Genomic DNA, 12,211 nt, shown 5'->3' with positions numbered 1-12,211 from the left:
TGGCGGGAAAAAAAAGAAACGAAAAAACACAAAAAGAAACAAAAAAAAAATTTCTTCCTCAAACATCATTAAATCACTTTCACACTCCAGGCAGCTGCTTCACAGTAATCACGATGTGCAGGAAGACACCGATCTGTTCGGCTCTGTAGTGTTCAGCCCAGCGCCTTCTCTTCTATTCCCTGATTGGCAGACTGAGCGGCACACGGGGGCCGCCATTTCCCCCCGTGATCTCAGACCTACCGCTGTACCTCCCCCCCCCCACACGGGTTAAAACACTTTCTAGTGTTTGAGTGATCGCTCTATTTACAACACAAACATTCCTACGTTTCATTGAAAAATAAAATCAGGGCCTTGCAATCCCGACTATCAAGTGGGACTGAGAGGTGTAAAAAAATAAAGAAATCATACTGTAGTAGAACAGTTGTGACTGTGAGCGAGAGGCGACTTTTATATACTCAGACTATTTACATCTATACGACAGAGCCGACACTGGTCTGTTGGGAAGCCAGTGCTGTGTCCGCCTATTGCTGGTTACAATTTAGATATTTGTGTGAGTGTGTGTCGGTGTCACAGGCGACGTTTCGAGACAATATTCAGACGATGGTGACGAAAAGAAAAAAGCTGAGGTTAAAAGTCAGGGTTACGAAAGTAGTGGATGTGGTGAACATTAGGGTTAAGCTCAAGGAGTTTAATGCAAGTCTATGTAATGTCCCCAAAAGTGACCTGTGACAATGCACGCACATGTGTGTGTGTGTGTGTGTGTGCACGTTGGAGTGTGTAGTAGTGGTCTAGGGGCACCAGCAGTGAATCCATCTCCAAAACATATTCAAACGAGTCCCTCTCTTCTTAGGAAAGCGTTTGATTCTCTCTCCACAGCGAGGAGACATCAGAACTCGACTCTCGTGTGTGTACTGCCATCTGTCTCCCAGTACATTCAAAAAAACAGTGGTTATCATCTTCAATTTATCGCAACTACCGTACGTCTGTGGAAAAGAAAGCAGCTGAGGATCTGTGTTGTTAAGTGGCTCGGTTTTGGTTGTCGGTGGTGCTGAAAGCTTTCAGAGTGGGAACTGGGTAACAGCAACAGTCCAAAGGCAACCTCTGATCTGTTGGATTGCATCAGTGCAAAAAAGAGATTCGCTTTTGCAGCTCTGTCTTTTTTTATTTCTCCGCTCGCGCCCACCGCAGGTCCACTGTGGCCCCACCTGGGATACTACGGTTCAGTGCAAAGTCTATACAGTGCTGTATAGGACAGGTACTCCATAGTATTCTGAAGGAACATGCATACAAAGAGACAGAGTAGGAAGCACACTATCTTACAGTACAATCCTTTTCTGTGCAGTGTTTAGTGTGTGCAGTCAGCAGGACAGGCCTGTCCCTGGGTTGTGCCTCAGGCAGCCTGGTGCCACAACATCATAGAAGAATTTCTTTTGGGGGGTTAAACTGCATTTCACTGAAATGCTGACACGTACTGAGTCTACTTTAATTAGAAGTGAAATCGATGTGAAAAACTACACTGTGTGTGTCGGATGCAACAGGGAAACTGATTTGGTTAAACACTGTCTAATACTGTATGTTGAGTCACAGCTGTAAACAGAGTAGTTCTCCCATAGGAAAACTATTATATCTTATGCGCTTATACATAGCTTTTTCTTATGGTCTTTTTTTTCTTCATTACAAAATTATTCTTATTATTATAATGTTTTATTATGGTAGATTTTTCATTATCATTATAAGATGATGACAGGGTCAAGTTGCTTGTCTTCATAAAAAGCATGCATGTTTCCGTCCCCCCTCTCTTCATCTCAGCGTGGTTTTCATTTCCCTGATGGAAATGTCTCTGTCAGTTGGTGCTCCTCCTCCTCCTCCTCCTCCTCCTCCTCCTCCTCCTCCTCCTCTTCAGTTTCTCCATCCCCACTCCTCTCTTCATTTACCTTCGGGATGTAAGGCTTACAAAGAAATAGGTGTCCTTTGTTGCATCAGCTCATGTCTCACTACGAGTCCACTTCCACAACTGTCTCTCACCGTTTTCCAAGAGTTCATCTTGCAACCAAAAAGTTGTGTTGGTGATACCTGAAAAGGAACAGATTAATAGATATATGTTGTATTATTACGCTCATTCCTCGCTGACTCCCCGGTCAGTTTGTAATAAGGAGTCTCTTGACAGCCGGGAACTCAGTTGGTTGCCATGGAAGCGGCCAGCCCCTCCTCCTCCTGTCTCTCCTCCAGCGTCTGAATGAGGCCTGAGGTGACATCGGAGGCCTTCCGCTCTGTGATTGGCTCTGCTGGCGGTTGCCCCGGACTACTGCCTCCGGAGGCATCCCCTTGTTGCGTGGGCGGAGTCAATGTGGCCGACTCAGGCTCCAAGAACAGTGTCACCTCCTCCTCCTGGTCAGGACAGACACACACAGCAGGTTGAGTTTCACCACAGCTTTCAGCTTGAATGACCAGTTAACCATGTGAGTATAAGAAGTGAGTGTTTGGTCTATATTCAGTTAACTACAAGTCTGAACTAGTGAACAATAACACCAATGTGTTTAACGACTGATTCCTCATCCAGGTAGAATAATTTAAGCTTCTTAGAGAGTGAATCTTCACATTCACAATTTAATGGACATTAATGTGCGTTTGCATCTTTTTTTTTATTTTGTTGCATTAACTAAATCCATTATATGGTGATGCAGGCTTCAGTCGGGACAGTTTCTAGTTTTGTGATATATATGGAAAAACATTTAGCTGTACAGCTTGTACCTCCCTTTTCTTATAAAACTACTGTTTCCAAGGTCAAGGTTGAACTTAGATGGTGAGTTTCTTTCTTGTTGTGTTCAGGACTCTTCAATATCCAAGATTTCAGAGTCAGCAGCTGAAACGTTAAAACATTCATGTGCTATCAATTTGGGAAATCAAATAAATCAACAGGGAGGGGACATATAAAACTAGTAGTTTTGTGCTTTAAAGGGGGACTACAGTGAGTAACTGTTGTATTTACAAGAAGTTAAACGATGTCACAATCAAGCAGCAGATGTCAAAATATTATGAATTCAAACTCCGAAATCTTTACAATTCCCATAATGCAACTCATAAGCATTTCTCATTACATCACCTGTGCATCCAAATGCCACTTGTTTTAAACCCAGCAGCTCCACTTATTAACACAGGCATTCAGTGAGAATCAATCTCAAGGTTGAGCCAAGGTTTGTACATTTTTCCTCAAAAGATATTACACAACTGTTTTCACAGGCTTGGAATCTGGTGGATTGTCCCTTTAAAGGTCATTATTTAAAGGTCAAGGTCATTATTCACTGAAAGTCAATATCTTTCAACAGCTACAACAAACACTCATTTACAGTAATGATTTATGGGGTATTTCCTTAGATTAATTGATTAATTGTTCATCTAAAGTCCTGTCATCAAATACTTTGTTTTGTCGAGCCAGCTGCTCAAACCCCAAAGATTTACAACGATCAAGCAGAAGCTGCAGATCCTCACATTTGAGGAGGGAGAGGTAATGAACTAACCATTTCAGATGGCATCAACTGAGACCAACCCATGTCCAGAGGATTAGACATCAATCACTAAACTCACAGAATAATTAGGAAAATAAGAGTATGATGAATGAAAATGATTTGTGGTTAATGGAATAAAACTGTCAGTAAGTTTCTCTACAGTGCTTGCTCAGCACTTCACAGTTCAAACATAAATCCCTGAAGATGTAACTTTATGTAATCGAACTCCACGTCCACCTCACCTTGATGTCCTCCTCCTCCTGCTGCTCCAGTAGCGGGGAGTGGTCTGTTCCCACCATGTCGTCTCCAGAGGAGACACAGAGGCTCGGTTCCACCACCGCCGCCACGCCCATGTAGCCGCCGGCCTCCGTCTGATAGGCCTCCATCTGCACTGTGTTCCACAGATCGACCAGCGGAGGGTGAACGGTATGGACCAGACTGTGGATGGTGCTGTTGGGCGTCGCTTGCAAAGACTGGTTGGCGCTGTGCAGCCGGTGCTCCAGAGACTAGAGACACGGGGAGGAGAGAGCGATCAGAGGGAGAAGATAGAGCTGTGATCTGCTGCTTGTTTGTCCAAATCAAGTCTTCAATATCACACTCTCATGTCAGAGACGGCACAATGTCGAGCTTTTGTCAAAACACACAAGGCTTGGTGTTGGCAGTTGAGAAGAAAACTCAAGAAAGCCCCATTAACGTTGAAGCATTTACTAACTACGCAGGGATCAGTATTTCTCTCTTTGAGCACAGGAGCAGTTAAGCAGCTCCTTTTGATTTACAGAACAGAAGAGATCAAGGCTCATCATTTTAAATTAGCTGCATTTTAGAACAGTGACTAAAGGACGTACTCCGAGACAGCGAGTAGGGGTTTAATTAAGTGGAACATTAACATTAAAGCACACTTTCCCCTGTAATTAGTACCTGAGAAATGTTCACATTTCTTTGGGTGAACTGCATTTTCACACGGTTTGTCAAAAGCGGAGTGTGACTAAGTTTATCTTGTTGATTTGAAATTGTTGAACGACTCCAGAAGTTACAGAGATATCTGAGGACACAGAGGAGCAGGTGAAAGTGTGAATAAATATGTTTTTACTCGACAGACGGAGACAATATCTTGATAGAATCTGTCTCCGCTCTGAACATTTGAAATCCTCTGCGACTGAAACCCTCTCCGGTGCTCAAATGTTTACTCCTTATTTGAGCAAACAGTAAATGTGCTCACACACTAAATCTCAACTACTTCTACAGCAGCATCTCACTGCGGCTGAACCCAATCGTTCAGTCGTAGAACTGTGGCTCTGAGTCGATCACCTGTTGTTGCTGATACTGGAGGAGCTGCTGCTGCTGGTAGTGCTGGATCTGTTGGATCTGCTGCAGCTGCTGTAGTTGATTCTGCTGCTGGAGGGTGAACTGCTGCTGCTGCTGCTGCTGCTGCTGCGACAGGAAGTGATTGGCAGGCTGCCCGTCGTACCCCTCGGTCCCCATGACGTAGGAGCTGGTGGGGGGAGACGTCACGACGGAGGGGTCGTTGTTGATTGGCTCCCAGGCGTCGGAGGAAGAGAGGCAGTAGTGGCCCTGGGAGACGTACGTGTGAGGCCACACCTCCGCTGACGAGTGATGCATTATCTGATCTGGAAATAAATGAAAAATGCGGTGGCTGCTGTGTTACTCTTACTTTACTTTCATCAAGAGCCATCAATTGTTCCTTGGGAAATTGGTGGAACCGTCAAAAAGCAGCCTAAAGTGAATCCGGATCTGATCCAAAATTGAATGGGTTCTTCCCTGACCCATGCATACTGCATCCTTACACTAAATTTCATGGTAATCTGTCCAGTAGTATTTGTGTAATTCTGATAACTAAAAGACAAACAATGAAAACATAACCTATATGTTGTATAGCCTTGTATTTGGATGTGGTTATCATACGGTTGAGGAGATTTTAAGCAGGCCGACTAATTATTACACAATTCAAGGTCATAACAGTCCTGACGAAAAAAGGTTTGACTGGAATCCAGATCCAAAAACTAAAATGCTGAAAAACAAAACAAAATCTCCACACTGGCTGAGTAAGTGTTATGACAGACAAACTGTTCTCTGACAAACCTCACACTGTTTATTAATCACTCATGTCAAACTGCATGATGCTTTGATTTTGTGCCGTTTGTCTTTCTCACAAGAGAAGAGTATAAATTGGGTTCGTGAGTAAACCCCACGACACGTTCTCACCCTGTGCTAAAAGATTATTTGCTAAGAAATTATGAGATAATTTGATGCAAATGCATTAATGAAGCATCTTACCCTTAAGGAAGTTTATCTTAACACCAACTAAGAACTCATTATTACCGTCTGCACCCCTGGTTTCATGATAAGAAAAAAGGTTTTCATGGAGAAAACATCTGTGGACTAAAAACATCCCTATAACTGTGCTTTACTCTGAATAGATGCAGTCAGAGGGTTGACCTTCCTACAGTCCAACTATCCAGAAATGAGGCCAAACTATCTAAGATAGGAACACTGCTATCCCCCATCTTGTGTATTTGCAGCCAGAGTCTGCACAAGAGCAATAGGGGGATTGAACCGTGTAATGAGGTCCTGCCGATACACGCCCTTGACCAATCGCAAGTTAGTCTCAGCTGTCAATCATGACGTTTCACCCCATTTTGCTAGCATCAAATAACAAATTACAACAAAACTTAACAGAAAAAAAAATTCTTGAACAATCATCAGTTGGATGAGAACTTACTAAGATGACAAACCAATTTGAGAAACATTTATTGGATGATATTTTGACTTTTTAGTTTGGTCAATGTCCCATCTGCTAACATGGATGAGGCAGAGTATATGAGCTCTACCAATGCCAGCCACCAGGTAGCAATCGCGATGCTTGGGCTTCAATTATTATATACAGTCTATGATTAAAACTGACAGAGCAATTTTTTTTATGTTACTAATGTTTACTTGAGTACATTTTTTAATGCAAGACTTTATTTGCAGCGGAACATATACAAAGTCATATTGCTACAATTATTAAAGTAAATGATATTAAGAATCCTTACATCACTGCTGAATATATTTCTTTATAGCATGTTGTAAATTTATTTAAAAATATCTTATTACCATATCATTACCAGTGTGTAATGATGACAAGATTTTGCAACACAAGCCACTAGTTGCAGCCATGTTTGTAGGCCGGTTTGTGTTCATGTTTGTAGTCCTTTACCTCGACTGGTGATGCTGTCCTGGTTGACCTCGCTCAGGTGAGCCACGCTGCCCTGGTTTGATCCCGACCGCGGACTCTCTCCATCCATCGATGTCCAGGCCATAAGTGTTGCCTGTGAGATCGCAAACTGCTGCAGGATACCTGAGGTTAGGATTCAGAGGACGGGTCAGGATCATCGTGAGAACCTGCATCATGTTTAATTGGCTGAGAAACTGGCATGAATCCCACACAGCGAGGTGATGAGCACACATCATTCTGCTGATGTCAGTTAACAGACTCTGTGGAGTGCCTGACCTCGTGTCTCCCTGTGTTTTTCGAGTGTGTTTACGAACCCGCAGCAAAACGGGCCTCCTTCTCTCCATCGCTGAGGTCACTGTAAGCGTCGTTCTCCAGCCGCCGCTCCTTTTCCCGCTCCTGGGTGGTGATCCGGGCCGCGGGGATGCCCCCTGGACCCACCGTCGACATGCCCCAGTTCTGCCACTCGATCATGTGGGCGACGCGACCCTGAGCCATGCCCGTGGGCTTCGTCACTCTTTCCTTCATAGTGCGACTCACTAATAGGAAGACAATGGGAGAATGGAATGTGCGGCAATGGGAGGGAGTGTGATAAGATGAGGTGATGAATTTCGAGCAGAGATGGTGAAGAGATTGGAGAGAAAGTGGCGTGGATAGATAATGGACAGAGAAAGAAAGAGTGGAAAGAAGTAAGACATGTACATGTTATTATCAAAAGTATATTACTCCTTGGTCATGGGGGCCGTGATGGTAAATGGTCATTTGAAAATGCAGCAGGGTTGGACTGATAAACTGGTTTGGCAGTTGGGATGATATAACAGGAAGTCAGTGTTGACCTCCCGATGCAGGTCATTTCATTGCATTGTTATTGTATTATTAATAATTGCCATAGTGCTTGACCTCAACTGGATCAGATTACATTTGCACAAATGCGTGAATATCATTATAATTATTAGATTATGTTGTATGACTGTTATTATGTGACTCTCCCATTTTGTAATTTTGGTTTTGATATTTAGAATAAAACTCATAGAGAGATAGATTTTTTTCTTTAATATATTGAATAATGACATGAAGCATTATCTACTGGCAGCCTTAACAGCTCAACCTGTATTTTTAAAAAGTCCTTATCAGTTGAATCCTGCTATTTAAAGGCCTGAGTTTTAATTATGATCTTCATGAACATGGATTATGAGAATCACTTAATGACGACGGTTGTGGGGATGACAAATCCATGTGCTTGATGTGACTAAGCTGTCACCTGTTCACACGACATGGGGGAGAGGAGAGGAATGGATGTGTCTAGTCTGACATAGGTGCATGATGGGAAGGAGCGAGTTAATTGGGGTGAGGTGGCTGTGTGGCATGAGTAATGAGAGGTTGCCTTGTTGACATGATAGCTTTCACGCCTCAGCTAAACTGCACTGGATAAGCAAAAGAAAAAAACCTGCTCTTTCTCCTCATTGTCTGTGCGTGAACTTGACCCGTGAAATCACTGCAGAATGAACATCTCTATAAAGAAAACCTCCATTGCCTGCTGCCAAGCAAATACAGGCTGATGTCTGCGTAATGGCTGTGTTCCATTTTTCATGTGACCAACATACGATGTCACATATTGTAAATCCCTGGTTTTTTGATTCTCTCTGATGGTGGCGCATGGAGATGAGATTTCTGAATAAATTACAGGAATAAATTATAGGACAAATCAGTTGCGCACCACACAGTGCAGCAGCTGCGCTTCATTGCACTGTGCCGCAAAAAAACATGTCACTGCACTCAAATAAACTGCACTGCACAAAGCGTCTGGATTCATCCAAAGACACTGCACTAAATGAAACACTCCACTACACTGTACTCAACTCTGTTAAACACAGCACTTTACACAGTTCAAAACACCAATACTAATACTTGTTCAGGACACCATAACTTCACAACCACTTCACATAAAAAACTACACTTCCCACTCACCACTCACCTTTTCTCAGAGCAACAAGCTGTGCGATGATGCACTGTGCGTGTGTGTGTGTGTGGAGCATGTTTGTCAGGCTGAATTCTTTCCATCAATGACTCACGAGGAGCCATTGACGAGTGTTTTTGCAGTGTGAAGAGGAAGTGATACAGGGGAACCCGTTTTGGGTACCATGCTGACTCCGGCTCCCACTGAGGAGGGAGCCAACATGGGGTCGATTTACCAGATACAGTACAGACACACACCTGACACACCTGACAGAGAAGACTTAGCCAGTGCCCCAATGCCATAGGCATTTGAGTTCCTCTTGAGCCTCGGGAGGATTGACGTGGTGTCTTCCATAGACAGCTAGAGGGAGAGAAGAGAAAGGAATGGAGGAGGGGAAAAAGTGTGGAGAAAAGGATAGTATGGCAGGTGCGACAGGGCACACAAAGACGTCGAGACGGTGTGTGTTAGAGAGGGGTGAGTGGAGAGGAGAAGTGATGGAGATGTTGAGTTAATACAAAAGATCAAATCTACATTACCCAGATCCTGATTCGAAGTCACAGTGCAGGCTACATTTTAAATTCTGCACCATTAAGTGATTCAGATTGTGCTCACTACCGTGCACCACTACCATCACAACGGATAGAGATCGAGTGTAAAGCCAAGGTGCAGGGAGGTCATGAGGGGGAGAGAGCTGATTGCTAAAGGGTGGAATAAAATAAAAAACGGAGAGAGAAAGAAAAGTAGTAGATGAAGGAATGGTGTCACAACACTTACATTGATTCCTTCCCATGAAAATTCTGAACGTCCATGCTGAGGAAGAGAAATAGGAGGACAGAGGGATGGGGGAAAGAGTAAGAGTGACAGGACAGAGGACATTGACGTGCATGGTGGGGGCACATGGGAGAAGACAAAAGAGAGGTGGGACAGACGAGGGGGGGGGTGGCCACGTTGAACATGCAGAGAAAAATAAAAAACAATAAAGGAAAAGGAGAGGAAAAAAGAAAAGACAAACACAAAGATTTTTCCACGAACGAGGAAAAGCAAGAGTCGAGGACCAGAATGACAGGGAGAAGGGAGGGGATTAAATCAGTTTATATTTGCTTATTTATGTAGAGCAGAGTGAATATGCTACAGATGAATGAGTCTTCACTCTGGTTACATGTGCAACCAAAAACACTGAGCAGCCAGCGTGTGTGTGTGAGCGTGTGTGATAGAAAGAGAGAGAGAGATTTCATACAGTATCTGATGCTGCAGACAGACAGGGGACTGAGGCTAATAGGAGGAAGAGGGGTGTGTGTGTGTGTGTGTGTGTGTGTGTGTGTGTGTGTGTGTGTGTGTGTGTGTGTGTGTGTGTGTGTGCGTGTGTGCGTGTGCGTGTGTGTGTGGAGGCAGATGCTGGGGGACGGAGCAGATAAGCAGCAGCCTCTGCCACACCACTTCTCTCTATCAGCTGGACTGACACTAACGAGAGCGGGGACATCGGTGGGTTAGTGGCTGTGCTGATGTGTTTTCACCTTCCTGTCGATGTGATCAGACAGTTGAGGCTCAAAAAAATTAGAAATGAGTCAATAAACATAACAGGGAAAATAACAAATATTTCTCTTAAATTAGTTCAAAATTTGCTACGATGGCACCCATGTCTCTCTTTTTTGTATATTTTGATCCCTGCAATGTAGTGGAACAAATGCTCAGGTCCTTTACTCACAGTTAAACATATGTTATCCAGTCTTTATGCTAAGCTAAGCTAACCAGCTGCAGGCAGCAGCTTCCTTTTCACAGGGCAGACATGAGAGTGGTATTGATCTTCTCATCAACTCTGCAAGAAAGCAAATACGAGCGTTTCCTAAAACTATTTCCTAGTGCTTAAGTATCAGCAAAATGTTAGTGAATTATTGAAAAATGTCTCATTATTATGGTTGTTAGATTATTAAGTTTTCATTTTGTTTGTCTGTTGTCAGGATTTTGTAAAAACTAATGGACAGATTGCCCTAAAACATGCTGGAGGGGTGATCTGGCATCTTTAGGGGACAGATATTTATGAGTTTCGGGCAATTTGGTGCAGATCTAAATAAAAATCTGGATCTAGTGAATTTAAATGTGGTTTCATAATGGGAGTGTTGGGCCTTGGCGGAGGTATGAACTCTTCTGCTGTATTGTTCTCAATGCCTTAATGTGTGGAGAGCATTTTATCATTGCAGCTGTCCGTCACAGAGCTAGATTTACCTGCTGTGTAGTTTAATGTATTATGAACAATATTTCTATGCTGAATTATCTGTTTAAGTAAAATCTTACTATAAATGTGGTAAACAAAATATAATATTTCTCTCTGAATTACAGTAGAGCCGTTCAAAAGGGAAATCAGATACTACAACTTGAAATTCAAAACTGTGCATCATTCCACTGCTTGTCAACACACTGCAAAATGGAGAGAAGGTAATTTAATGCTGAATGACCTAATGAGGAGGAGAGACTAGCAGGGCCGTGTTCACTATCTCCATCAGCTGCATGCAGCATGTATCCAGATTACTCATGTTAATCAATATCAGCCTCTTCCTGTTCTTTTCTTCACTCCTACTTTTTCTTGTAATTCTATTCTTTGCTCCCGCCTCCTCCCTCTCTGCGCTCATCTCCCTCGCTTTCTTTCTTCCTCTCTCCCATGTGGGTGTGATGAGGAATTCAACACACTTGAGTGGTAGAGCCGGGCCCCTTCAAGCAGCTTTTCTTATGTTCCTGTCTGTGTGTTTATTTCTATTTTATTTTCATTTTTTCCTCTCTCTCTCTCCGTAGGACTGAAGGGCATCCTGGGGCATGATGCATAAATAAATGATGGCATCTGTCCACAGTGCATTTAGTGGAATAGTCGAGTTCTCAACATTTTAGTCCAAAATGGTTTCCTCTCCTGTGTCCTGTCTTAGAGGGATCAGGGAGAGGAGAGGAGAGGAGGAGATATTAATGGTGTGAGACGTTGGAGAAAGAGGGAGGGATGCCTCTGCTGTTTTGCCTCGAACCAGCACTGAGCAGTGACTCTGCCAGATGGACATCGAGCAACAGATGTGAAAGCCACAGCGATGAGCCAGCGACACCAGCTACGCCACCCCATCATAGACGGGGTTAGTGTAGTGGAAGTTGAGCGACTGACACGGAAATGACCTCTGCTGCTTCACTACTCTACCAGCATAAGCACCTTGAGTTACAGAGAGCTAGTGGGGTTTTGCTGCTTCTAAAAGCAGCAGCTCACCATGTAGCTGCTCTGTGACACTGGTTTTCAACCAGCCGCCATGTTGGTTCCTCTGGTGGAGTGGCAAGAGTCCACTGTCACAGGAAGTCTACAAGCGTGGCGAGCCAGATGGGTCGATGAAGACTTACCTGCTCCCCATCCTTCTGGACCGGCACGGCATCTCCCGCTGAGGGCAGGGGGAAGGAAGGAAGGGAGGGACACAGACAAACAGAGAGACACAGAGAAGAAATGTCAGCTTATTCTTTGTGTTTAACTTTGTGATATAAAAAAATCTTGAA

At 43.7% G+C, this 12,211-nt stretch overlaps 1 protein-coding gene across 6 annotated transcripts in view; it reads right to left on the bottom strand.

The window, feature by feature from the left end:
* Positions 1-1,156: 1,156 nt before the first annotated feature.
* fam131bb (family with sequence similarity 131 member Bb) overlaps positions 1,157-12,211 on the bottom strand; it is a 28,884-nt gene continuing 17,829 nt past the window's right edge. For 2 of the 6 annotated variants that reach the window (XM_034611121.1, XM_034611116.1), the window contains exons 2-9: positions 12,062-12,099; positions 9,470-9,505; positions 8,953-9,055; positions 7,056-7,277; positions 6,724-6,864; positions 4,815-5,134; positions 3,749-4,012; positions 1,157-2,388 (exon numbers count right to left, since the gene is read on the bottom strand). In XM_034611121.1, the coding sequence (XP_034467012.1) occupies positions 2,176-2,388; positions 3,749-4,012; positions 4,815-5,134; positions 6,724-6,864; positions 7,056-7,277; positions 8,953-9,049 (1,257 nt within the window). In that variant the 5' untranslated portion in view covers positions 9,050-9,055; positions 9,470-9,505; positions 12,062-12,099 and the 3' untranslated portion in view covers positions 1,157-2,175. The remainder of the gene's footprint in view (positions 2,389-3,748; positions 4,013-4,814; positions 5,135-6,723; positions 6,865-7,055; positions 7,278-8,952; positions 9,056-9,469; positions 9,506-12,061; positions 12,100-12,211) is intronic. The other 4 variants (XM_034611120.1, XM_034611118.1, XM_034611117.1 and 1 more) reach the window with 3 other exon arrangements.

The sequence above is a fragment of the Hippoglossus hippoglossus genome, chromosome 16 (genome assembly GCF_009819705.1).
Source record: "Hippoglossus hippoglossus isolate fHipHip1 chromosome 16, fHipHip1.pri, whole genome shotgun sequence".
In the NCBI taxonomy this organism is placed as follows: domain Eukaryota; kingdom Metazoa; phylum Chordata; class Actinopteri; order Pleuronectiformes; family Pleuronectidae; genus Hippoglossus; species Hippoglossus hippoglossus.
This window is presented reverse-complemented; position numbering and strand designations above follow the sequence as displayed.